Genomic DNA, 25,741 nt, shown 5'->3' on the forward strand with positions numbered 1-25,741 from the left:
AAACTTCAAATTCCATTTACAGCAATATAGCTGATTAGGTTATATCTAATTTCTTTCTCTCTCCCTTCTCTATTTTTTCTCCCTTTCTCTTCTTCCTCTCCTCCCTCTCATCTAATTTTCCCTCCCCTCTCCTTATCTTCATTTCTCTTTGTTTTCCTTCTTTCCCTTCTGTTTTATACCCCTCTTCTTTCTTTACCTAGGGAGGGAGAGAGAAAGAGGAGGGGGGATTTTTGGGGAACTGGGGGGGGAGAGAAAGGAGGGTTTTTCCTCTCTCTCTCTCTCATCACTCCCTTTTCCTCTAGGTTCTCTCTTTTTTTCCTCTCCCTCTTCTTTCACGTTATCTAATTATTCCTCCTCATCCATCTCCTCTCTCTTTGAGGATAATTTCATTACAGTCAATCTCTCTTTCCTCTCCCTTCTTCCCCCCCCTTCCAGACTTTAGATTACAATTCTCTGGGGTGTACACTATGTAGTTAGTGCAGTTGAAAAAAAAAACTGACAGCTTTGGTGGCACTGAAATTTGTTTTTTATCCCCCTAAACCCTCCCTCTATCTCTCTCCCTTTCCTTTATCTTCTCTCTATCTCTCTCTCTCTCTCTCTCTCTCTCTCTCTCTCTCTCTCTCTCTCTCTCTCTCTCAAGATAAGATAAGATACTTAAATCCTTAGCACTTATACAGTGACGTCAAAATCGAGACCATTTTTGATTGTTAATTTGTCGCACCCTGTAGCCAGACACTTTGCATAAATTTCGTCCTGAGATTCAAGGACAATTCTTCATACAGTTCTTCTTCTTCTTTACCATCGCGTTTGATTTAGTTTAATTATCCCCAAGTTGTTATTCTTCCTCTCTTCATTACGAACCCTCGTCTAATCACGACCCGAGGCTTGTGAGACGATTACAACGCACCACAGACTTGCTACTGAGGGTGTGGGGGGCATACTATGAGGGGGGGGAGACATGCTATGGAGAACACAATGTATGTAACATCTCCCGTGCAGAACATGCGATCGGAGGAATTTCCAGACATTTAATTTAGTTCATTGGAATGAGTTCTGCCCGGGGACAATAAATTGGACATTAATGCATGTAGATCCACTGATTCACTTGGATTAAGAAATCTTTCCACTATGAATTCACTGGCTAGTTCAAGTTGGGCTTGATAAATAATACACCCAACTTAATGTAAGTTATTGAGGAGATGGAAGCAATCCAAATCCAAATAGAAATTTCATATGGAGAATGAAGATCAAAAGAATGAATTGATGATTCTCATGAAAAATATAACTGTCCAAATGTATTTTTTTCGTAAAGATCGTCAAAAATAATAAATATCTCTCTCTCACTCGTCTTGTCCCATCTACTCTTACTCCTTAGTTCTTCCGCCTAAAGTTGACATATACTCATCGACAAAAATTTGTACTCGTTTTTCGATTGCAAATATTTCAACGGGTTACTTTCTGGTGTTCTCGTGTTGACCCTTGGCAACATTGCGTGGACGTAACCAACCATGAAAAAAGAAATTCTTCTGGCTCTTGCTAATCTGATCACACATAGTTTTCTTTGGTTTTTTGCGTTTTGTATCTGCCTAATTTGGCTGTTTTTCTGAGTATCCTGTGGTGGTGTAGTGGTTCAAGGCGCTCGAACCTGGTTAACAGGAAGGCGTGGGTTCAATCCCAGCGAGGTATGGAATTTATCCTCAATATAATTTGAGAATTTGACCACAATAATAGTAGTAGCCTACTGCTGGAGTAAAGGGACTTTACCAGTTCCTATGCGAGCAGTTATAAATAAGCATATTATTATTATTATATGGTAGGTACTACCATAGGAGGTAGATGGTACCTACATAGCAGGTACCCTACATAGACAGGTACCTACATAGGTAGATACTACGTAGTAGCTGTTTTTACATAAAGTGGAACGGCTGACGCAGGGATGTATTGGTATGTGGACGATAAGACCTTAGCAGTTACAGTTCCCTCTATCAAACATCTTAGCCTACTTAGCTTAGTTGGTAGTGCGTCTGTCTTGTAAGCGCTAGGCCGCGGGTTCGATTCCCGCCCAGGGCGGCTTTTATCCTGATGGGATAATGTTCGTTCTCGGAACGGCTGGCTTTCTGCTATCCTGTCTTCCTTCTCTCTTCGATTTCGGTACGATAAGACCATAGCAGTTACAGTTCCCTCTGTCAAACCCCTTAAAAAAATGTACATGTACGAAGAAGTAACTACTTGAATAAGTGCAGAAAGTAAAAATGGAATGAAAATATCTAAATTTGAAAATAGGTATAAGTACCTAAGCTGATACCTATTGAAAAATAGTGATAACAAAATGCGTAGATAGGTAGGTACCTATTCGATCTATTTGAGCCCCTAACCCTAACCCAAATCCCTATGGTAATAAGCTCACAGCGCGTCGTGCGATATTGGTAGATGACGTCATCACGGGAGTACAGTGTTGTCGCTAGGTATGATATCGGCGTGCTTGAGACTCTCATGTTCCGAGAGCTGTATCTCACGATCTAGTGAACGCATTTTCTTCGTTTTAGTCTCAATATTTTTTTTTAATTTTTATAGTTTTTTCTGAGATAATAAAAAAAAATCATGAGAATCACCAATTGCCATAGAGCAGAGCTGTTTCCTCCTCAGTCGACATAAACTTGCGCTATTTTGCTAAAGTTTTAGACGAGGAGGATTCAGCTCAAGGTTTATTGAGCTTGTGAAAGAACTGTTAGATGAAATAAAATAAAAACAACAACACAAACACCAACACCACCACCACCACCACCACCAACAAAAATTATAAATTACCCATTGCATTACTTCTGTTTGTTCTGGCTTTTGGGGCCATTTTTCCCATTTCGGCTTTTTCATATCCAGGTTTTTCCAGCCCCGTATAGGTAAATTTATAGACCACACGATAGTGGACTGTAGTTCAGGACGAGCCAACTCAGGTGTACCTGTACGAATATGACTGAAAAAACAGGATACTTTGCCTTTATTTTGCCATCAGATAGAGCTGCTGCTACAACAAAATAATATAAGTAAGGTAGGTATTGTAGATAATGGACCCTAACATTTGCATTCAGGAAACATGGAGTAGTTATGTAGAAAACAAATTCGAGTTCTGTACACATGCACAAGTGAAGTTTTGGTTGGAAAAGGGGAAAAAAGTTAGGGCGTCTTCGCAAAGTTTACTTAATTTCGCGATAAAAAAGAAACAGCATTATAGTACCTGCTTATTATAGGTACCTATCGTATTATATTAAGTACCTGTATTATAGGTAAATCCACACTATAAAAAAAGGCGATCATTACCTATACAGGGTAGGGTGTCTGCAAAGTATGTGAATGGTTATCCCTAAAATGGTTCATAGGTCTTCTTATTCACCATTTTCCGTTTATATCTACATCAGCCTACAGGGTCGATGTTTCTAGTCATCAGCCTTTGCCAGTCAGCCCTATTTTGCCATTCGTTCATTTGTTAACCCTTTTCCCCTTATTTTCTTTTTAAACTCAATTTTTCGATAGAACTTCGGGGACACCCTGTAGAATGTATATCTATACGTATCATCAGTATACAACTATTTATAACTACAACTATGTACAAGTAATATTCTAGTTCCTCAGCACATCACACAATAGACACGCGAGTTTTTTTATTCAGATTAGAGAGGAGGAGGAAGAAGAAGAGGAGAAAGAGGAGGAAAATAAAAAGGGAGAAGAAAGTGGTAAAGGAGAAGGAAGAGAAAAGGAAAAGGAAAAAGAGGAAGAGGAGGAAAAGAAGAAGAGGACGAATGAGAGAGGAACTAACGAATTTACAAGTTTTGCAATATTTTGGTGCAATGCGTTGGGTTGATTTCTTGTCCGTATTTCGTGTTCTAGTAAGCTAGACACTCCCCCTTGCCTGTATAACAACACTCATCCATACAATAGTTGAATGAACAAACGTCCTAAAGTTAGAAACACACTGCCCTCACGTCACGTGCGCTATCATGAACGAGATTACTTACAAATTTTTGAGAAACTTTTGAACAACATCTTTCTGACTCCCCGTGAGATCACGTGACGTGATAGTAGGGTGTTTCCACCTTAACCCTATCCTCTCACACCCAGACATGTCGTCGTTATCATGAAAGTCGTCGTTATCTTCTTCTTCTTTTTCCTCAGTTTTCCCGTGTTCAGACGGGGTCGGCGTTTTTCGTCAGCCTCTCAATCAGCCCTGGGGTGATCGCTTTGGGCTGACATTTGGTTTTGGCTACAATTTTCTTTTTCGAGTGGATGAGAGAGCCCCCTCTCTCGAGGGAGAGGGGGAGGGAGAGAGGAGAAAGAGAGAGAGGGTGAAAGGAAAAAGAGCTGAGAATTAATTTCTAGTTACCGCAATGAAGATAACTCCTTGTAAATCTCCTTATAACACGAAGTATGGGCTCTTCAAACCTTAATAATAAAGAGAAAGAGCGAGAGAGAGAGAGAGAGAGAGGGGGGGGGACAAAATCTGCTATCTTGTGCATAACTGCAAAATCAGCGAGAAACACACATAATACGTATTTCTTTTTTTTTCTCTCCTATTATTAAAAAGATGTTCTCTCTCTCTCTCTCTCTCTCTCTCTCTCTCTATTATAAATTGAATGGAGAGAGACAGAAGAGTCTTGAGGAAACTGCTAAGAGCTCTCAAGTTACCAGGGATACTTGGGTTTTGCTTCCTCCGTCAAGTTGCAGACGGGAGCATGGTAGTGATGAATAACTGCGGGTTAAGTTGAACAAATTGATTTTATGATCTGACCCATCTCATCTCGAGTAGAATAGAATATACCTTGTTTATCCTGCCCCCTTCCTCAATCTTATCTCACCACATCCGTTTTGGTCTCCCTCTCTTTCCGTTCCCCTGTGTGGCTAGTTTATCTACTTTTTACATACCTACATGTTATGTAACTTCACTGTACACTCTGTTGACTAGTCTACAATTCTAGCCTCTAAGTACAAGTCTGCAGTCTAATGGTCAAACTATGCTTACCTCAGGCTCTTCCAGAGCACACAAATCCACTTCTCTGCCAACTCCATCCTTGAACACCAGGATCACTTCTGAATCTCCACTCAGTTGAGTCGACTTATCCATGATGATCGAGCACTTGCTGAACACACGCACACTGGTCAATCCAGTCACTTTATTCACTAAAAATGGAAGCTTTAGATGACAAAGTCTATTCAGTTTAATTGAATATTTGAAAGGAAATACAGGAAGAGAATATTGAATTATAAGTTTTGAAATCATGTATTTCAATGTGTTACACTGAGCAGACAAGAATTGATAATTTACAACAAATACCTGCCTATACCTACTGTAAATTAATTTAAATAATTATACTTGGGGCCACACTTTTTATGCTATGTTTATTCAAAAGGATTTACTAATAGGTATTCAGGATCTTAATGAAAAGTGCAAAAAGCCTATTTCTGATGGGTTAGATATTTATATTTTTAATTAAACTCAGATATGTGGCCCCAGGCACAATAACAATGTGTTAAATTTTACAAGTATTTTAATTTTATTATTTATTTATTATTATTTTAATGTTACCTATTATATTTTAATGACCCAAAGTTTTACAAAGGTACAACAATTACCTAAGTACAAATTGATTAGGTAAGTAAAGACACCTACTGAAAACTCATGACTAATATTTAAAGAGAGGGAAAAAAATTCATTTTTCCTATGAAGAAGCAAGAGAGACAGACATGTAAGTAGAACGTAACTCCTATATTACTTATATCTATTTTTCCCCAATAAGTTTTTTTTTTTTTTAGGAGGTTTGACAGAGGGAACTGTAACTGCTATGGTCTTATCGTCCCGAAATCGAAGAGAGAAGGAAGACAGGACTTGACCACTACGTTACCGAGGCAGCCATACGATACAAAAGGTGCTCGGTTCAATTCCCATGGTGGACAAAGAAATTTCTCTCGTTCTTCGACTGCAAAAATTAGTTTCTGGGTGTCTGGTGTTCTTGTGTTGACTCAGCACCTAAAGTGAGTAGTATTGTGTCTCTTATCGCCCATCTGAGGCCGATTATACTACGGAATGTCCATGCTACGACACAGACCAGACGAGTCTAAAGTAGTAGGGTTGTCCACGATAATAATTCCACCCTGTATACTTCAACTCGACATTTTTCTTAGCTAATAATATTGCTTTAAAGACAAAGAGAAAGAAGACGAAGCTTTCTCATATAAATAACTCTTCGGTAGGGAGGGATAGAGGGAGGGAGAGGGAGGGAGGGAGAGAGAGGGAGGGAGAGAGAGAGGGAGGGAGCGAGAGAGGGAAAGGAAGAAAGGGGAGAGATAGAGCGCAATAAGAGGAGAGAGAGAGAGAGAAAGAAAAGGGAGAAATAGAGAACGTTCCACGTTAAAGCTCTTCTTAACAGATACACACATCAATTTCACATCATAGCTCCAAATTTTTCAAGTTCGCCCCATAGTAAAGATTATAGCCCGAGGGGATGGGGCGAATACGGCCCTGTTGCTAGGTAATGCAAGGAACAAGGAATATTAAAATGATCATTAAGTATGATAATTAACAAGTCAGATACTCAAGTTTTCGAGTTTAAAAGCTTTAAATTATTCACATCTACTCAAGGAAGGAAAGTTATCCCGAGAACAGAGAGTTATTACCACGAGGAAACACAATCAACATGTTATGCCTCCCCTGGGAATCGAACCCGAAATCCTTTCATAACTGACGAAGTTTTACAGACTTTAATATTCAAGGATAAGGTAGATAAATTAGGTTGTAGGTAGGTGGATAAACGATGGGTAAGAGAAATGATATTTTAATGCTCAGCAACTTGCAAAATAAACAAAATATTTATGTCAGCAGTTCTGGGAGCTCCTGAACTTGACACTAGGACAGGAGAAAGCCAGCTGTTGAAAGAAAGAATCTTACTTATCTTATATTATAAGAACGAGATCCATTAATATTTGCATTGATACTCCCAGATTACATTAAGTGAGAGATGACGATCTAACGGATATAGGAAGATGGAGTCTACACTATCGGTATTATCGGCAAGGATGGGAGATGAGAGCAAAGAGGCATGGATCTGGATATGAAGAGTACAGGTGAGAATATGATGGATGTTGATGATTTCACATCACTGGTATAAGGACTGAGTGGATGAGTCGTCTTTGTGAATTGAAGAGGAGCCTAAAGATGGGGAAAAACAACAATATTAATACATTAGTATCTCCAATCGTCCAGTCCCAATTAACAGATTTAACCTGATAAATAATAATAATAATCTCTCATTAAAATGAAGTTTTAGGACTTTTAGGGGAGATTATGGAGAATACCCAACACTCTTGAAGGCTATACTTAAGTAATGACGCCATTCTTTTCACTTTTTCGGAATAACCACAGAGGACAGAGGGTCTAACTTCTACTGGAAGTTTCAATTGGTGAGAATCTGAGACAAGAGGGGAACCACCAAAAGTAGAAAGTAAAAATATTGCCTATAGATACCTGCTTTAATAGTTTGATTAGGTAAGTAAGTACCTTCAATTAATTTCTTACAGCAGATCCTCACAGGTGTCAGGTGTTAGTTTTAGTTTTAGCTTCTATTGTTGTAAAACTGATCTGAATATGGATTGTGGAAATTTAGTCTCACCACTGACAGTAGACAGAACGAAAAGCAGTCTGGCGAGCCGTCAAAACCACAGAAAAGGTCGGAAAACCAACGTTTTTCCAGCTTTTCCAACTAAAAACGCGTAAACCGAAAATGCGAAAATCAAATTTGAAATTTTGAAAAAGACGCGGTTTTTGATAAGGTTTGTTTACATTTTTTACTATGTGCACGATTTGGCAACGGTGCGACGGTAACAGCATGTGTTGGCCGTCAAAAATCATAAGATTTTTTTTCTCGGATTCTTTCTTACTTCTAGCAGAAAATACGAAATTTATTAAACTAGGACCTCTCTTATTTAATAATCAATTTGATTAAATACCTATTAATTATTTGCTCAATGTTCCGAAATTAACCATGATAAAAAAAAAGAATGCTATAAATATTTTTTACGAATTTTCAAGCTTCACTTTTCATTTACCCTATCCAGTGAAACACCACATCCGTGAGAAAGTAAACATTCGCTATTTTCGTTTTTCGCTAATCGCTAATCGCAGTAATCGACTAATCGCTGTCGCTAGTTCGCTAATCGCTACAAGAAGACAAGCTACAAATGTATAATGTAATGTACAAAAGGCAAAAGGTTGCTCGCTAATCTACAAAGTTTTGCTAGATTAGCTAAAAACTGCCAGTTTTGTGTTTGAATGGTGACTTGGCAAGTGGAAAATCTGTTGAGAACAGCTGAAAATTGGGTTTGCCATTGCAGTCAATGAGTTGAAATTTTTCTAAATTTGCTCAGGTAATATTCTCTTCTGTACCATCATTACATCTAGCTTACAGGGCATCTTAACCGGTGGCTCAGTAAACTGTAGAACATGCTAAAAATAGGGCCTTCGTGGGGGCCCAAAAGGATTAATTTTAATCCCAAAATCCCATGAGAAATTTTATTGAAATCAGACAAACTGGGACTTAAGGAGAACCACTGAATTATGTATAGGACACTCAAAGGCTCCATTATGCCAAATATCCAATGTGAACATTACTTTTGAATAGTCAAATCTGGGAGGTTTGAAATTTATGGTTTATCTACCATAACATCCAAGTAACATAACTTCATAGGTCGTCGTGACTATTTATCATTACTCCTAATATTATGCACCTAACTTTTTTTTCCAATTTCATTCTAGTGTCTCAGCAAAGGAATAAAATGGCCAGGCAATCAGCTCCCATTCATGTGATTATCTGTATGCATAGCTTACCCAGCTTACTGCTTAAACAGCATTGAGATTTAGTCTCAGCTAAATAATGTTCTCCGTGTAAATGTCAAGATAGTTAACATTGAAATGGATAGCACAGATTCAGTAGAATGGACACCACTCACCATCACCTATGTGGAATATCCAAAAGGTAATGGAAGTATAATTAAGTCTAATAGGATATATGGTTGTTTCCATAAAAACAAATGCTCGTACATTCTCCACTTTTTGGTCACTAATTTATTCTGTTCCAGATAGAGAGAGCTAAAAAAGAGGATATTAGAAAAAGCAAGAAGAGAGAGAAAAGAAGAAAGAGAATGATAAAATAATCACAAAGAGAGGGAGAAAGAGAGAAAAAAGAAATAATTAAAGGAAGAGAGAAAAGCAGAAGTTTTTCAAGAATATAAAATCTGTCACTAGTATAATTTACGTTGTCTATTGATTTCAGGGGATCTCGTAGGAAAGTTCCTAGCTCTGTTGAGCCTGACACCATTTGGTGTATTGATAGGATTTGTCACTCTCATCCTCTTCAGGAGGGATCTGCATACAGTAAGTTACCACTCTATCTACCAATTTACCTATGTGTAAACTTTCACCCATCCTACCTTTTTAACCCGTCCTTCCTTTATTATTACGACCTTTACCGCTTTTTGGCGGTTTTCACTGTAATTTAACAATATCTCGGGAACGGTATGAGCTAGAGACTTGAAATTTGGTATATAGTTCACAAATGTGACAAGGATGCAACATGAAACTTGGTTGAGATAGGTGCTGCGGTTGGCGGTATTTTCACCGCTTTTTGGCGGTTTTCAGCTATATCGACTAAACGGTTATTTTTGGCTGTCTTCAGGTATACCGACTAAACGGTTAGAGATGTTGTAAGAGTTAAGGTAAAAGAACTTTTAAATAAGCATCATTCAATAGCATAAGGAAAGTCATGTGATGTTCACCAGATTTTTCCTTCCGTGAGAATATGAGAAATTACAAAAAAAAAAAAAAAAAAAAAAAAAAAAATTGTTAAAAAAAAGAAATAGATCAGTTGCGCTTACTTGGGGGATGTTTCAAAGTCATACAGCAAAAAACTTAAAATACGAGTGATGCATATGAATATGCAACACCATAAGAACATTATTTATAGTTACGTCTCATTGGACATTGAAATTAATCAAATTTGTTATTTATTACAGGTCACATTTTTTGTAGGTCTGATCTTGAATGAAATGATAAACATGACACTCAAATACATCATTCAGGAGCCGAGACCTGCCCGTGACCACATAGACAAGGTATCCGTACCTTACGGAATGCCGTCATCTCATGCTCAATTCATGTGGTTCTTCAGTACCTATATTCTATGTTTTGTTGTCGTCAGACTGCGGTACAATAATAGCACGTACAAATATGAATCGTATTGGAAAGGATTCATTGTGCTGTCTAGTTTATTGCTAACATGTATTGTGTCTTACAGCAGGTAAGTTGAATCACTCATAAAATTGTACCTATTGCTTTATGGCAAGCACCACAGTAAATCAGATTGCTTAATCCCAGGGCCGTATCCAGGATTTTGTGGGGGGGGGGCAAGGGTCCAAACACTAATAGACGGGGGGGGGGGGCCCCAAATTTTCAAAGCTTGGCCTCCAGTACAGGAGAAAAATGAAGCTCGAAGGGGGGGGGGGGGGGCCAGGCCCCCCAGACCTCAATTTTTCGGAGTCTGACATACGGTCAAGGCGCAAAATGGAGCATACAGTACAGGATACGGCCCTGCTTAATCCAAGAGTTAAACTTGAACCAAGTTTGAACTTAGATTGTTGTCCCAGATATTCATAGTAAAAAAGTGGATAGGTATTGGTATTTTATAGAGAGAAAAAGTTAATTTTTCAACACTATTTTCATAAGATACAAATAAGTACCTATTTATGTGTGTCAAGCCTGTGTCTGAAAAAACACTTTGTGTACACTGTACATGTCATGTATTTACCATAACAAATCACATTTTCTCCTCAGAATATACCTGTTGTATCATACATGGAACCAGATATTGTACGGAGCTATCATAGGCTCCATACTGGGGACAGGCTGGTTTATTGTCACTCAACTCTTCCTATCACCTCTGTTTCCTCTGATAACACAATGGTAAGTAAGACCCGGGAGCGCGAAGCGCGACCATATGCGCAACCCCGTGAAGCCCCGAGAGCGTGCAGCGCGACCGTATACGCAACCTCCCGAGCGCGCAGTGCGAGTAATAATAATAAACTGAATATTAAACAAAACAGGTAGATACTAATTTTCATTAGCCACGATCGAATAAACTACGGGCTAAAAAATTCCCAGAGGGACGGGCCCAGCTTGTTGAGTTTTATTGCCCTTTTTCTCAGATCTATGTTTATGAATTACACTGTGGGCTATATCAAGCCATTGAGGGTCCCACTCGGGGCACTTTTTCTGAGTTCTGCAGTTGATTGAACCACTGTTTGATTTCAGGAGGATCAGTGAAATGTTGATGATCCGAGACACCACGCTAATACCAAACATCCTCTGGTTTGAATATACACACTGCAGACAGGAAACACGGGCCAGGTCCAGGAAACTGGTTTCCATGAAATCTCAATAAGGACCATTCCCGGAAACGGGTTGGCATGAAAATCCCAATAAGGACAATTCCCGGAAATAGATTGCCATGAAATCTCATTGAGGACAATTCCCGGAAATTGATTGCCATGAAATCTCATTAAGGACAATTCCCGGAAATTGATTTCCATGAAATCTTAACAGGTAATATTCCAGGATTCTGTTGTAGGTACCTAATACCCGCCACTCACGTCCGTCAGACCATGAGTGGCGGGCCAAAAGAGCCCTGTTGGTCCAGACGGTTTATCTGGCCAGATACCAACCACGCTCAACGTTTATTAACTTCAGTGATCCGTCAGAAAATGGCGTATCCAATGTGTTTTTGCCACTGGCGAATTGACCGGAATTTTCAATTTGATTTCCATGAAATCTCAATCATTCTAGACAACTTATTGATGTCAATGATGAAATCTCTGAAAGGTTTAGTTGTTGAACTATCTATTGTCAAAGAATTTGCCTTCATGCAATGTGAAAGCTTGAAGTCAAATCTTAAGTCGTTCCAGAAATGGGTCGACTGAAAGCTTGAAGTAATGCGAGAAAAAAGTCGCTGGTGAATTCTGCCACCTAAGGGTTTTGATTTTATCTGAGCTATGGTTACAAGTGTGAAATGAAAACTCAGTGTACTGTTTGCAAAATTTTGAATTCTTCTCCATTTTTTTCTCTCCAGAATTATTATTTGTGTTGTTTTATTATAGGTATTATTATTATTTATTTTTTTTTCAAATACGTATTCCGCAAATGTAATAAGTCGTGTGCTGTTCACACCAGATTTTTCTCTCTTATTTTTCCTTATAAACTTATTTTGCCGTTGTGTGAGGTTTCAAGATTTTCGTCAGTTTTTAAGTGCCTACTGTCAAACCCCTCTTCTCGTTAATCTAGCGTGCATTTTCAATTCATATTTTACTAATTTTTCAATAATTTATCTTTAGCATACGTATGAGATGCAGCCATTGCTACAGTCACGTGTGGTTTTTTTACACCATCTTCAATTAATTTCAGTTTAATAAAACTCTTCAATTAGAAATATAAGGCCTAAATCCAATTGTAATACATGTTGGAAAGTAGACATGCAAATTTTTATGCTCTTATAATTCTGTAGTATTTTCTGCATGTCATGACAGAGTACAAAATTTAAGCACAATAATATTTATACTAAGCATAATTTAATGGAGCCTAAGCTTTTGTGATTTGTGTCCCTCTTTCACTTTTCCAATGCATTTCAAACAAGTACCTAACTTTTGACCCATTTTGTTTTTAAGGATAGACATTTATATTCTAAAATTTTAATATTTTTTCCCGCATATTTTATTGTAAAAATACGTTTTCAATAGTAGTGGTATTTTATCAAATAAATTTTGTACTTTTCTTTATGAACATGAGCGTATTTTCTTTGATGGTAAAAACGGCCGTCCTTCCTGACTTCTACCACTGAGCCACCAGGATTATACAGGATGTTCCATCACAGTTTAGTTCTCACTCTTGTTATACAGGGTGTTACAGCTTGGCAGTTACATCATACAGATCATATCGCTTCTGTTTTCCAGTCGGGATTTGATCTCGGACCTTGTTCAGCGTATTCAAATCTGAAAATACATCAGAGACATTAGTTCACGGTTCCATTGCGTATAAAACTCGTACAGTTAAATATTGGATCAGATCACGAATCATCAAATTCATTTTCCCCCATTATGGTTAAACAGCCAAGTTAACGCTCTGCCCGCCTTGTAAGTACTAGGTCGCGGGTTCGATTCCCGCCTGAGACGAACTTTATCCTAAAGCTAAACAGATGAGTTTCCAATTCAATTTTCAATTCAATTAAAACATACAAAATTTACGTTTGCTGATGTTACATGGAAATACAAATACAATACAAAATTACAGACATAGTAAATACGAAGAGCAACAACTAAAATGTGATAGAGGTGGGATTTTTGTACCACTCCCGATAACCTATCCTCCTAATTCACTCACCAATATCAGCATAAACAATAGTCTCTTCAAACTGAGACGTGGCCAGTATGTTTGCCCATGGATCTACCACTGTGGAATGTCCCCAAGCAATGTAGTCTGAATTCTTATCCTGGGCAGGAGAACAGGCAGCTACGTACACTTGATTGTCATTGGCCCGGCTTCGAACCAGCAACTCCCAGTGTAGAGGTCCTGTGGTCATGTTGAATGCTCCCGGGTAGATCAGCAAATCGCAGCCTGGGAATGGGACAAAATGGGCGAGTACAATTTGAGTACCTTTCTTCTCGTTAAGTTCATGTATTGGATCCTAAAATGTGTGACCCATTTTGAACACGAAGCAGGACGTGAGATAAGTCACGTCTTTAATTGGATGTATATTTCTAATCTAAAAATACATTTCTAAACTTGCAATGCGACGCCCGTAAAACGATTTTATAATCCATCTGATAGGGTTCATTAATAAAATACAAAAGACTTGATTATTCGATTCACAAAGAATTAGATATCTTGATTTCAAAGAATCAATGATTATTTTAATTTATCAAGTTTTGATTTATTAATATTTCAAGAGAACATAAAGATTCATATAAATGCTATACCCATCCGTAAAAGCAAATGATAAAGACAGGGTAACATTTACCTTTTTTCCTATACACCTGTGCAAGCTCAGGGAATCGCATGTCGTAGCAAATGCCAAGGCCTATGTTACAAATGCCATTGTTGAACATTGAGAAGGAATTGCCTGGACTCAGCACATCAGACTCCTTGAACGTAATGCCTCCTGGAATTGCAATGTCAAACAAATGCACCTGTGGGAAAGTAAAATAAAGTTTTGTAAACATGCAAGTCCAGTGTAGATATTTGTACACGAACAAACGAAGTGAGACTTAAGTTTTAACACAAGAATTTTCCAAAGAGTTTGTTTCATCTAAATCCCAAACAGTTGTCTGATTTTTTTTTATAAAATTTGGTAAACATGTTGAGCTCAAAAAAGAAATTTGTTTGTTAGATTTTGGGACTGATTCCGTCTTTCATCATCAGGGTCCCATAAGGACTCTTTTTGTGAGTAAATTCTACATGAATACCTATCTGGTTTAAAAATACTAGTTTTATCTTTTCTACCTTTCTATGTTTAGCAATAAGTTCCCCCTGTGGGTTCCATACAGTTGCTGCATTGTACACTTTATCATTATCAAGCTCAGGTATTGAACCTCCGACCAGGAAAATTTCCTTCTCTTTGGCAACATTGGATAGGGTTTTAGATGTGATTCCAGATCCAATTTCCTCGGAGTATTCTCTGAAATATTCTGCAGAATACAAAGAATATTACATTAGTTTTTTTTTATATATATTTTTTTTTTTAGATCGAAGTATAAAATGTCAGGCAACACATATTTAGGTAACATCTGAATAATTTATCAACAGGTTAATGGAATGTGTGTGACTGGACTGACTGGTAGCAGAACTTACTGGTTCCATATGGACAGTTAAAACACTCAGGTAGTACAATAAGAGAAGCTCCATTGTCAGCTGCTTTCCTTATAAACCTGACAGCATTTTCTAAGTTCTTGTTCTTATCCTTCCCCACAGTCATCTGAACAAGAGCAATTTTAAAACCTGGAAAAAGAAAAAAACATAAAATGACAAAACCAATACCCACTGCAGCGACAGCATTTTCTAAGTTCTTGTACTTGTCCTTCCCCACAGTCATCTGAACAAGAGCAATTTTAAAACCTGGAAAAAGAAAAAAACATAAAATGACAAAACCAATACCCACTGCAGGGGTAATTACAGTCCACGGGGGCTTAGGACTGTACAGAGTGATTTACAAAGGTCATAGTAGCATGGTAGATAGACCATTAGACATTACCTATATCAAGTTGGTGTCAAAAGCTTGACGACAAAAATTTTTGTTGGTTAAATTAACAGTAAAATTCATGAAATATGAAAAATTAAAGACTTACTTTTTGCTGTGCTCATTTTCCTGATCTGACTGAACATTGATGCAATTAATAAGTTGTAGAATAATGTTACTGCAGGGGTAATTACAGTCCACGGGGGCTTAGGACTGTACAGAGTGATTTACTAAGGTCATAGTAGCATGGTAGATAGACCATTAGACATTACCTATACCAAGTTGGTGTCAAAAGCTTGACCACACACAGTACTTGTAAATTTTTTGTTGGTTAAATTTACAGTAAAATTCATGAAATATATGAAAAATTAAAGACTTACTTTTTGCTGTGCTCATTTTCCTGATCTGACTGAACATTGATGCAATTAATAAGTTGTAGAATAATGCTTTCAGACCACTTTATCAATCAAATCATCACTGGGAAGGGCCTAATCGCTTATCACCCCCTTATCAGTTTCTACACAAAAACAATTTTCAAATTCAAATTTGGCGCCATGGCCGCCATGTTTCAAAATCTGTTGCCGGCGTATTTTTGTGGTCTCACTATTTGGTGTCAACGGAATCCACACTTTTGAACTTCCTGAGCGCTAGCAGAGCACTCTGGCGAAGTGAAATGTTTTGGGAAAAGTTTCAAAACAAAACTTTCGAAAAAAAAAAAAAAAAATGTAATCTGGGAGACTGTGGGAGCTTTCTTTGATTTTATTTTATTTAAATCAATATTAATGACTTGATTTTAATGGTTAATCCATGGAAGTGTATTTTTTTTATCAGTATAAAACAATGGAACTTAATATCAGTCCACGAACATCCAAGACTAAACTTTGGGTACAGTGTTCATGAGAGCTAACAAGGTAGTTGGTGAGTGCTAGTAAAAAACATCAGTATTCATGTCAGTTTTATTAGAGATCATTTTCAGTATTCTATTTATTAACTGCTAACTAAACAGTATCGTCCCTTTTATCAGATTTTTCCATCACTTCATTTTCATTTTAATTATAAATAATACCTAGGTAATTCAGCCAAGAAGGTATTAAAATTGGTTTTATAAAAATACCCTATGTCATAATGTTCAGTGCAACAAGTGATTGTGTTCAACTTAGAATCAGTAAGTTTTGTAACATCTACTATGCTAATTTGATATTTTTGAATCAAAGTAATTAAATCACGAGCAAGTTTTTCACCTAGTTTTGTTTGATTTGGTAGAAGTTAATTACAGTGATTCAGTCCCCAGTCAATGAAATTCCATCTATCTACTTCAAGACATGATATCACTCAATGTGACATTGGAAATCAACTCTCAGATGATGGTGACAAAAATATGAATCTAGATGTTGAAAACCTGGTAAGTAAAAAAAAAAAAAAAAGATTTTATTGTTATTGGTTGTGGGTTTGCCCCCTACTCCTTTGTCTCTTGTACTAAAATATAATATTGAAATATTGGGAGCACCTGGGTTACAATTTATGTACGTAGGTAGTGGGTTTTGGGGACTAAATCCTAGCATATTTTTTGATATCAAAGATACTGAACTGTGGCAAATTTAAAATAATTGATCTAGTAGGTACTTGCTTTAATGTGGAACTCAAGATTTTACCCACAACAAAGAAACTGAAATTTTGATTATTAAAATTGGCAATACCATGTAGAAATTACTAGGATCTTGACTGGTAAGTAGTCATCATAATTTATGTAAATCCTACTTAAAGTTTCAAAGGTGGAAATTAAAGATAGGTAAGTAGATTCCTACTAAGACGGTCTGTGTTTCAAATAAAGTGTAGTAACACAACAGCAAGAATTTCATTCATAATAGGGAAAATTAATGTTTTGATAGATTTCTTTGTTTCTACATTTCTGATTAATGTTCATAGTTAGGTACCTCATTATTTTTCTCATAATGTTTTTTTGTTCTTACTTACTCATATGAAAAATAATGTCTAATGAAAACAATGACTCAGACATTCTCTTAACTTTACCTACTATCAAATGAATGAAAACTTTTTGCTTAGGTATGGAATCATCCCATTTGAATGGAATGGAATAAACTTGCATTTTTTTTAGGAGCTAATGACTCACTTAGGCAGGTACTAACTTACATGACAAAGAAGTGGAAGTATTAATACCTAAGTAAGTACCTACTTAATACATATAAAAAAAAGTAAAAAAGAATGAGAGAAAAATAAGAGAGAAAGAGGTGGAGAGGTGAAAAAAAAAACAATGAATGTCCATTGCCCACATACTTGGCAACCCTGTAGGTACTGATAAGACTTCTTATCACTATGTGTCATACTGTCGTAGTGGAAGAAAAATGTTAAGTAAAAAAGAATGAGAGAAAAATAAGAGAGAAAGAGGTGGAGAGGTGAAAAAAAAAACAATGAATGCCCATTGCCCACATACTTGGCAACCCTGTAGGTACTGATAAGACTTCTTATCACTATGTGTCATACTGTCGTAGTGGAAGAAAAATGTTATCATTTTATTTTGTCTGAGCTTTAACCCAATACTTTCTGATGACCCATAAAGAGACCAGCTGATGTTAAAATTGCACAGAAAAGTGCTAATCAGTGTCTCTTTGATTATATACTTACTTACTTACTTACATGTGTTCATAGGTCATTAGTAGGTAAGCAGGTACCAACTAATAATTACCTACCTATAAGCCTATAACCTAAATTAGGTAGGTACAGGTACTTACCTAAAAAAAAAAAAAAATCTGATCATATTTCAGGAACATGTCCAGGGTTCTTTCAGAAGCTTCAATTATTTTATACCACTTGAAGTAGTGCCCTATGAAATTTTCGTTTGAATGAATCTTCAACTTACAATGGTTTCAAGTGAGTGATTGTCCTTCAATATGTTTTGAAGGACAGCTCAATTGAAAACAGATTATACTAATTGGAAATTAATAACAATCAATTATGAGGAACAATAACTTGACGGAATTAGTGGTATTAACCAATACTTACACTAATGGCTCTACTATTACTAGACACTATGTTATATGTTATATCTAGAACTGCATCATGGAACTTTATGAGTGGTTTCGAGTTGAAAGTCCTAGGTTCGTATCTCGGCGTTCCTAAATGTTAAAGGTTTATCTCCTCAAATACTACGTCAAAGTATAATGCCCAAGTTTGACCTATGAAGGTATCGTAACTTACGAAGTGTGGAATGCAAGTTGCAAGGTTTGTCTGTAACACGGGGCGGTGTGGTGAAAGAACGGCAGTGGAAGCGTTGTTTTGTTTGGTTAGGTAGTTTATTTCTTACCGTTATATTTTGGTTGAATACCTAGTTGTTGATTTTTAATAGAATGGTAAGAAATAATGTTAATATAGAAGATGTCTAATATAAACCTAACCAATAATGGTTGGATAGACTCGTAGATTCATCCTTTAGGGCTGTTTGCCCCTAAACGTAAGCCTCGGATTGGACTTTTTGTGTATAGAGTTCAGCTGTATTCCTCACCACACAGCTAGGAAGATGTTCTAAAGGTCTACTCATGAAACTCAGACGGGGGGCCTGCCTTTAAATGATATTCGGGCCCAATGGGTTAACTCGAGTTCATTTTGCACTTGGGACTAAAAATACATTTTCTGTTCTTGTCCGTTAGTTTTCAAACGTTTTGCTTCTCGAGAGAGAGTGCGTATTTTCTCTCACCCCAAATTTTAATAAATTGGGGTCGTGCTCGAAAAAAGAGGTGTTTTTCGTTTCGCGAAGTGTTTAGTTTTTCTTTGAAAGACCATAATACCTATGTAATTCAATCATTAAATTAATCCAGTAACGAAGTGATCTCCACAAATTTGTGATTAATTTGTAAATCTGTTTGTTAATTCCGGAATCACCCCGAAACTCCCTACTATTCTGAAAAGTGTGATATTTATCATGGAGTTTAGCGAGAGAGAGTGCGTATTTTCTCTCACCCCAAATTTTAATAAATTGGGGTCGTGCTCGAAAAAAGAGGTGTTTTTCGTTTCGCGAAGTGTTTAGTTTTTCTTTGAAAGACCATAATACCTATGTAATTCAATCATTAAATTAATCCAGTAACGAAGTGATCTCCACAAATTTGTGATTAATTTGTAAATCTGTTTGTTAATTCCGGAATCACCCCGAAACTCCCTACTATTCTGAAAAGTGTGATATTTATCATGGAGTTTAGATTAGATGCATGAATAAATTTACCCACTTGTCTGGGTTTTACTAGTCAATAATAGATCAGTCAAACCCAAGTAGGTATAATCGTTCTACTACCAATTAGGTGGTACCTTGTATCTCCTTCATAATACCTGTCTCCTTCATAATATAAGTACCTAGGTACTTACTCCTACCTAACTGAAAGTACAAAATATAAATAAATACCTACCTACAAAACATAAAGTTTTGTAAACATGCAAGTCCAGTGTAGATAGTTGTACACGAAAAAACGAAGTGAGACTTAAGTTTTAACACAAGAATTTTTAAAACAGTTTGTTTCACCTAAATCCCAAACAGTTGTCTGATTTTTTTTTTAAATAAAATTTGGTAAACATGTTGAGCTCAAAAAAGAAATTTGTTTGTTAGATTTTGGGACTGATTCCGTCTTTCATCATCAGGGTCCCATAAGGACTTTTTGTGAGTAAATTCTACATTAATACCTATCTGGCTAAAAAATACTAGTTTTATCTTTTATACCTTTCTATGTTTAGCAATAAGTTCCCCCTGTGGGTTCCATACAGTTGCTGCATTGTACACTTTATCATTATCAAGCTCAGGTATTGAACCTCCGACCAGGAAAATTTCCTTCTCTTTGGCAACATTGGATAGGGTTTTAGATGTGATTCCAGATCCAATTTCCTCGGAGTATTCTCTGAAATATTCTGCAGAATACAAAGAATATTACGTTTTTTTTTTTTTTTTTTTTTTTTTTTTTTTTTTTTTTTTTTTTTTTTGTGTTTTTTTAGGGGGGAATATCAAAGTTTTTTTTTTTTTTTTTTTTTTTTTGAGATGTTTGACAGAGGGAACTGTAACTGTCAAGGTCTTATCATCCTGAAATCAAAGAGAGAAGAAAGACAGGATAGGAGGAAGCTAGCCATTCTGAGGACAAACATTATCCCTTGGGGATAAAATCCACCCCAGGCAGGAATCAAACCCACAGCCTAGCACTTACAAGGCAGACACACACTACCAACCAAGTATAAAATGTCAGGCAACACATATTTAGGTAACATCTGAATAATTTATCAACAGGTTAATGGAATGTGTGTGACTGGACTGACTGGTAGCAGAACTTACTGGTTCCATATGGACAGTTAAAACACTCAGGTAGTACAATAAGAGAAGCTCCATTGTCAGCTGCTTTCTTTTTCTGTACCACTTGAAGTAGTGCCCTATGAAATTTTCGTTTGAATGAATCTTCAACTTACAATGGTTTCAAGTGAGTGATCGTCCTTCAATATGTTTTGAAGGACAGCTCAATTGAAAACAGATTGTACTAATTGGAAATTAATAACAATCAATTATGAGGAACAATAACTTGACGGAATTAGTGGTATTAACCAATACTTACACTAATGGCTCTACTATTACTAGACACTATGTTATATGTTATATCTAGAACTGCATCATGGAACTTTATGAGTGGTTTCGAGTTGAAAGTCCTAGGTTCGTATCTCGGCGTTCCTAAATGTTCTTATGAGTGGTTTCGAGTTGAAAGTCCTTGGTTCGTATCTCGGCGTTCCTAAATGTTAAAGGTTTATCTCCTCAAATACTATGTCAAAGTATAATTCCCAAGTTTGACCTATGAAGGTATCGTAACTTTAACGAAGTGTGGAATGCAAGTTGCAAGGTTTGTCTGGAACACGGGGCGGTGTGGTGAAAGAACGGCAGTGGAAGCGTTAAGGTTTATCTCCTCAAATACTACGTCAAAGTATAATGCCCAAGTTTGACCTATGAAGGTATCGTAACTTACGAAGTGTGGAATGCAAGTTGCAAGGTTTGTCTGTAACACGGGGCGGTGTGGTGAAAGAACGGCAGTGGAAGCGTTGTTTTGTTTGGTTAGGTAGTTTATTTCTTACCGTTATATTTTGGTTGAATACCTAGTTGTTGATTTTTAATAGAATGGTAAGAAATAATGTTAATATAGAAGATGTCTAATATAAACCTAACCAATAATGGTTGGATAGACTCGTAGATTCATCCTTTAGGGCTGTTTGCCCCTAAACGTAAGCCTCGGATTGGACTTTTTGTGTATAGAGTTCAGCTGTATTCCTCACCACACAGCTAGGAAGATGTTCTAAAGGTCTACTCATGAAACTCAGACGGGGGGCCTGCCTTTAAATGATATTCGGGCCCAATGGGTTAACTCGAGTTCATTTTGCACTTGGGACCAGGTTTATCTCCTCAAATACTACGTCAAAGTATAATTCCCAAGTTTGACCTATGAAGGTATCGTAACATTCGTAACTTTAACGAAGTGTGGAATGCAAGTTGCAAGGTTTGTCTGGAACACGGGGCGGTGTGGTGAAAGAACGGCAGTGGAAGCGTTGTTTTGTTTGGTTGGGTAGTTTATTTCTTACCGTTATATTTTGGTTGAATACCTAGTTGTTGACTTTTACTTAAGTAATAGAACGGTAAGAAATAATGTTCATATAGAAGATGTCTAATTATAAACCTAACCAATAATGGTTGGATAGACTCGTAGATTCGTAACTCATCCTTTAGGGCTGTTTGCCCCTACACGTAAGCCTCGGATTGGACCTTTTGTGTATGCTGTATGGAGTTCAGCTGTATTCCTCACCACACAGCTAGGAAGATGTTCTAAATGTCTACTCATGAAACTCAGACGGGGGGCCTGCCTTTAAATGATATTCGGGCCCAATGGGTTAACTCGAGTTCATTTTGCACTTGGGACATAGAATGGTAAGAAATAATGTTCATATAGAAGATGTCTAATATAAACCTAACCAATAATGGTTGGATAGACTCGTAGATTCGTAACCCATCCTTTAGGGCTGTTTGCCCCTACACGTAAGCCTCGGATTGGACCTTTTGTGTATGGAGTTCAGCTGTATTCCTCACCACACAGCTGGGAAGATGTTCTAAAGGTCTACTCATGAAACTCAGACGGGGGGCCTTTAAATGATATTCGGGCCCAATGGGTTAACTCGAGTTCATTTTGCACTTGGGACTAAAAATACATTTTCTGTTCTTGTCCGTTAGTTTTCAAACGTTTTGCTTCTTGAGAGAGAGTGCGTATTTTCTCTCACCCCCAATTTTAATAAATTGGGGTCGTGCTCGAAAAAAGAGGTGTTTTTCGTTTCGCGAAGTGTTTAGTTTTTCTTTGAAAGACCATAATATGTAATTTAATCATTACTTAAATCAATCCAGTAACGAAGTGATCTCCACAAATTTGTAATTAATTTGTAAATCTGTTTGTTAATTCCGGAATCACCCCGAAACTCCCTACTATTCTGAAAAGTGTGATATTTATCATGGAGTTTAGATTAGATGCATGAATAAATTTACCCACTTGTCTGGGTTTTACTAGTCAATAATAGATCAGTCAAACCCAAGTAGGTATAATCGTTCTACTACCAATTAGGTGGTACCTTGTATCTCCTTCATAATAACTGTCTCCTTCATAATATAAGTACCTAGGTACTTACTCCTACCTAACTGAAAGTACAAAATATAAATAAATACCTCCCTACAAAAGAAAAAAAAAAAAAAAAAGAAAACAAACAAAAGTTTCAAAGCTTACAAATGAATGAATGTTACTTAAATGAAATTCAGCAAAGTGTATAGGGTTGCACTTGTTCAAAGTTTAAAGTGAATCAGATCTCTTATTGAAAGCAGAAATAAATGAAATAATAAAGTTGTTTAAAAGCTGACAAATGAATGGTATGAGATGAAATCCAGCAAAGTGTAGGTTTCGTCTGTTTACAATGAATCATATACAGTCCAACCGTCTAAGTGGGAAACCTGAATAAGTGGGGAAAAAATCTTGGCCCCTTCATTTTTTAGTTTTTACTAAAAAACCTGTTTAAATGGGAAAATCGAGCCTCTATGAGTGGGAATGACTTTTTCTAGATACTCGGTCCGGAGCCTCTGTAAGTGGGAAAGGTTGCCATTTTCCTAGGTCCGGAGCCTTCTGCGGACCTCTGTAAGTGGGCATTTCTAGGAAAGCATAGCATATTCCTCTTCCTCCAAACCAGTGTTCAGATTTACCTCTATAAGTAAGTGGGAATAGGAAAATGGCAACCTCTCTAAGTGGGACACTTTTTAACTGGGAAACCTGGATAAGTGGGAAAAAATTGTTCGTCCCTTGGATTCTCACTTAGACAGGTTCGACTATATGTGTATCTTCCAACCCCTACCTACCTAACTGAAAGCACACAATGATGTTTATGCTCCTATAATGAAAATGTTTAAAAGCTGACAAACGAAAAATAATACAAATGTTTAAAAGCTGACGAGATAAAAAATAATAAAAATGTTTACCTACTTAAAAGCTGACAGATGAAAATAGTGAAAATGTTTAAAAGTTGACAGATGAAAAATAATACAAATGTTTAAAAGCTGACGAGATAAAAAATAATAAAAAAAGTTTACCTACTTAAAGTTCGACTGTACATGTATCACCCAACCCCTACCTAACTGAAAGCACATAATGATGTTTATGTTCCTATAATGAAAATGTTTAAAAGCTGACAAATGAAAAATAATACAAATGTTTAAAAGCTGACGAGATAAAAAATAATAAAAAAAGTTTACCTACTTAAAAGCTGACAGATGAAAATAGTGAAAATGTTTAAAAGTTGACGAATGAATAAAAATGTTTAAAAACTAACAAATGAATAATGATAAAAATATTTAAAAGCTGACAAAAGAACATTTCATGTTGTGATAAGAATTGATGAGTACAGAAGTTTACCTACTTAAAAGCTGACAAATGAAAATAGTGAAAATGTTTAAAAGTTGACGAATTAATGAAAATGTTTAAGTAAAAACTAACAAATGAATAATGATAAAAATATTTAAAAGCTGACAAAAGAACATTTCATGTTGTGATAAGAATTGATGAGTACAGAACAACTGTATGATTCGGATTTGGATGAAACGTGTAACAGGCGACGTCTGTCATGGTCTGGCCTAGGGTCCATATTCTACGGCCCCTGCTGTCCATATCCTAGGTACAGGGGGGTTGGTGAGGTCAACTGGGCCTGGTGTCCTTCGGGACAAACCCCGTACGGCCGCGCCGTTTGGTATTTCAAGGTGAGCACAAAAAACTCAAACAAGGATAGTTAACGCGTATTTTCCGTTCGCAATTTTCATGGTGGTAATGGGAAATGACACATTACCTGGCATTATAGGCACATAGATTGTTCGAATTGTACCATTACCATCTGAAAATTGCGATAGAAAAATACGACTTTACTGTAAAAACCTTGCTCAATGGTAGGTAATATAAGTAATATTAAACTGAAAGTTTTCGCACCAAATTGAAAAAAATAAAACTACGAGCAGGAGAGGTGAAAGTGTTGCCAGTTGGGCACATATATGTCATTATACTCATTAATTAGTCATTAATTGTCATTACCAAAAATCTCATCGTGGCAACGTCGCATCTTAAGTTACAAATGTAATTATGTAGAATTGTAGATTATAGAATTAGGTAGGTACTTTCTTGATGTTTTTGTCCGCTTGTATTCCATTCCAAATCTTGAATCAAATTCAAAATAATAGAGTCATGACTATCTTGTATGGTTGGATTTTTACATGAACTTATGGACATATTGTGTAGGACTGTACAAGTTGAATCATTCGAAACAATTCGACACCCAAGATCCAAGATTCTTACGTAAAATTATTCTTATTGTACATGGTTAGGAGACAAATCCCATTTATAGTAGAGGAAAAACCAACATTTTCAATTTATTCAAACATGTAGTAGATACCTAGGTAAGTATAGGTACATATTTATTATGTTTATTGTATGTACCTACTTAATAATATACAGTATATATGTATTATTATTATTTTATTTTTTTAATAATAAGTAAAAACTGCCAAGAAGGACGGACTAAAAAAACTGCCAAGAAAATATTGGATAGGGAAACAGAGGGGACATTGATGATAGGTATTGTGGAATTTTGGGCCCCAAATTCCATTCTATTTGTCATTCAATTAGTTCTAAATTTCATTATTCACTACACAACAACACACGGATTCAACATGTACCTAATCAGAACATACAAAAAGAGGAAAATTCGGAGAAATATCAATCAAGCAACAACATTGGGTACGTTTCTTTTTTTTTATTTTATTTTTATTTATTTTATTTTATTATTTTTTCTTTATTTTTATTTTTTTAGTGGCAGGGTTCTCACTTATG

At 36.5% G+C, this 25,741-nt stretch overlaps 3 protein-coding genes and 1 long non-coding RNA gene across 5 annotated transcripts in view; 2 read left to right on the forward strand and 2 right to left on the reverse strand.

Moving 5' to 3' along the window:
* The first annotated feature begins 8,146 nt into the window (after positions 1-8,146).
* On the forward strand, positions 8,147-12,044 carry LOC103513364 (dolichyldiphosphatase 1). The gene is made up of 6 exons (XM_008478187.3): positions 8,147-8,409; positions 8,798-9,017; positions 9,315-9,415; positions 10,054-10,337; positions 10,871-10,999; positions 11,348-12,044. The coding sequence occupies exons 2-6, from the start codon at positions 8,954-8,956 to the stop codon at positions 11,475-11,477; spliced, it is 708 nt and encodes a 235-aa protein (XP_008476409.1). The 5' UTR covers positions 8,147-8,409; positions 8,798-8,953; the 3' UTR covers positions 11,478-12,044.
* A 747-nt stretch (positions 12,045-12,791) lies between these two features.
* Positions 12,792-15,828, reverse strand: LOC103513365 (omega-amidase NIT2). Of its 2 annotated transcripts, none has more exons than XM_026826583.1 (6): positions 15,698-15,828; positions 14,933-15,079; positions 14,585-14,769; positions 14,103-14,271; positions 13,466-13,699; positions 12,792-13,077 (listed from the first exon to the last, which is right to left on the reverse strand). In XM_026826583.1, the coding sequence occupies exons 1-6, from the start codon at positions 15,732-15,734 to the stop codon at positions 12,989-12,991; spliced, it is 861 nt and encodes a 286-aa protein (XP_026682384.1). In that variant the 5' UTR covers positions 15,735-15,828; the 3' UTR covers positions 12,792-12,988. The 2 variants fall into 2 exon arrangements, with proteins under 2 accessions (XP_026682384.1, XP_017301280.1); XM_017445791.2 differs by lacking the exon at positions 15,698-15,828 and adding an exon at positions 15,427-15,489.
* Positions 15,829-20,061: 4,233 nt separating this feature from the next.
* LOC113469120 lies at positions 20,062-20,708 on the reverse strand. Its single transcript, XR_003392639.1, has 2 exons — positions 20,641-20,708; positions 20,062-20,225 (listed from the first exon to the last, which is right to left on the reverse strand). It is a non-coding gene; the product is annotated as an uncharacterized LOC113469120 (long non-coding RNA).
* A 3,589-nt stretch (positions 20,709-24,297) lies between these two features.
* The window catches only part of LOC103513367, a gene marked incomplete at its 3' end in the record, with an annotated part of 4,701 nt that continues 3,257 nt past the window's right edge, over positions 24,298-25,741 (forward strand). Inside the window, exon 1 of the mRNA XM_008478191.3 lies at positions 24,298-24,621. Coding sequence (XP_008476413.1) covers positions 24,427-24,621 — 195 coding nt within the window. The remainder of the gene's footprint in view (positions 24,622-25,741) is intronic.

Source organism: Diaphorina citri, unplaced genomic scaffold, assembly GCF_000475195.1.
Source record: "Diaphorina citri unplaced genomic scaffold, Diaci psyllid genome assembly version 1.1 scaffold962, whole genome shotgun sequence".
Taxonomy (NCBI): domain Eukaryota; kingdom Metazoa; phylum Arthropoda; class Insecta; order Hemiptera; family Psyllidae; genus Diaphorina; species Diaphorina citri.

Excerpts from the sequence above, each read along its gene's own strand:
- LOC103513365 (XM_026826583.1), bottom strand. The coding sequence starts at position 15,734 with ATGTTCAGTCAGATCAGGAAAATGAGCACAGCAAAAA. Across the intron at positions 14,272-14,584 it reads TTATTGCTAAACATAGAAAG|GTGCATTTGTTTGACATTGC; the intron begins GTAGAAAAGATA and ends ACTTTCCCACAG. Across the intron at positions 13,078-13,465 it reads TATTGTTTATGCTGATATTG|ATTTGAATACGCTGAACAAG; the intron begins GTGAGTGAATTA and ends ATGTATTTTCAG.
- LOC103513364 (XM_008478187.3), top strand. The coding sequence starts at position 8,954 with ATGGATAGCACAGATTCAGTAGAATGGACACCACTCACCATCACCTAT. Across the intron at positions 9,018-9,314 it reads CTATGTGGAATATCCAAAAG|GGGATCTCGTAGGAAAGTTC; the intron begins GTAATGGAAGTA and ends TATTGATTTCAG. Across the intron at positions 10,338-10,870 it reads TGTATTGTGTCTTACAGCAG|AATATACCTGTTGTATCATA; the intron begins GTAAGTTGAATC and ends TTTTCTCCTCAG.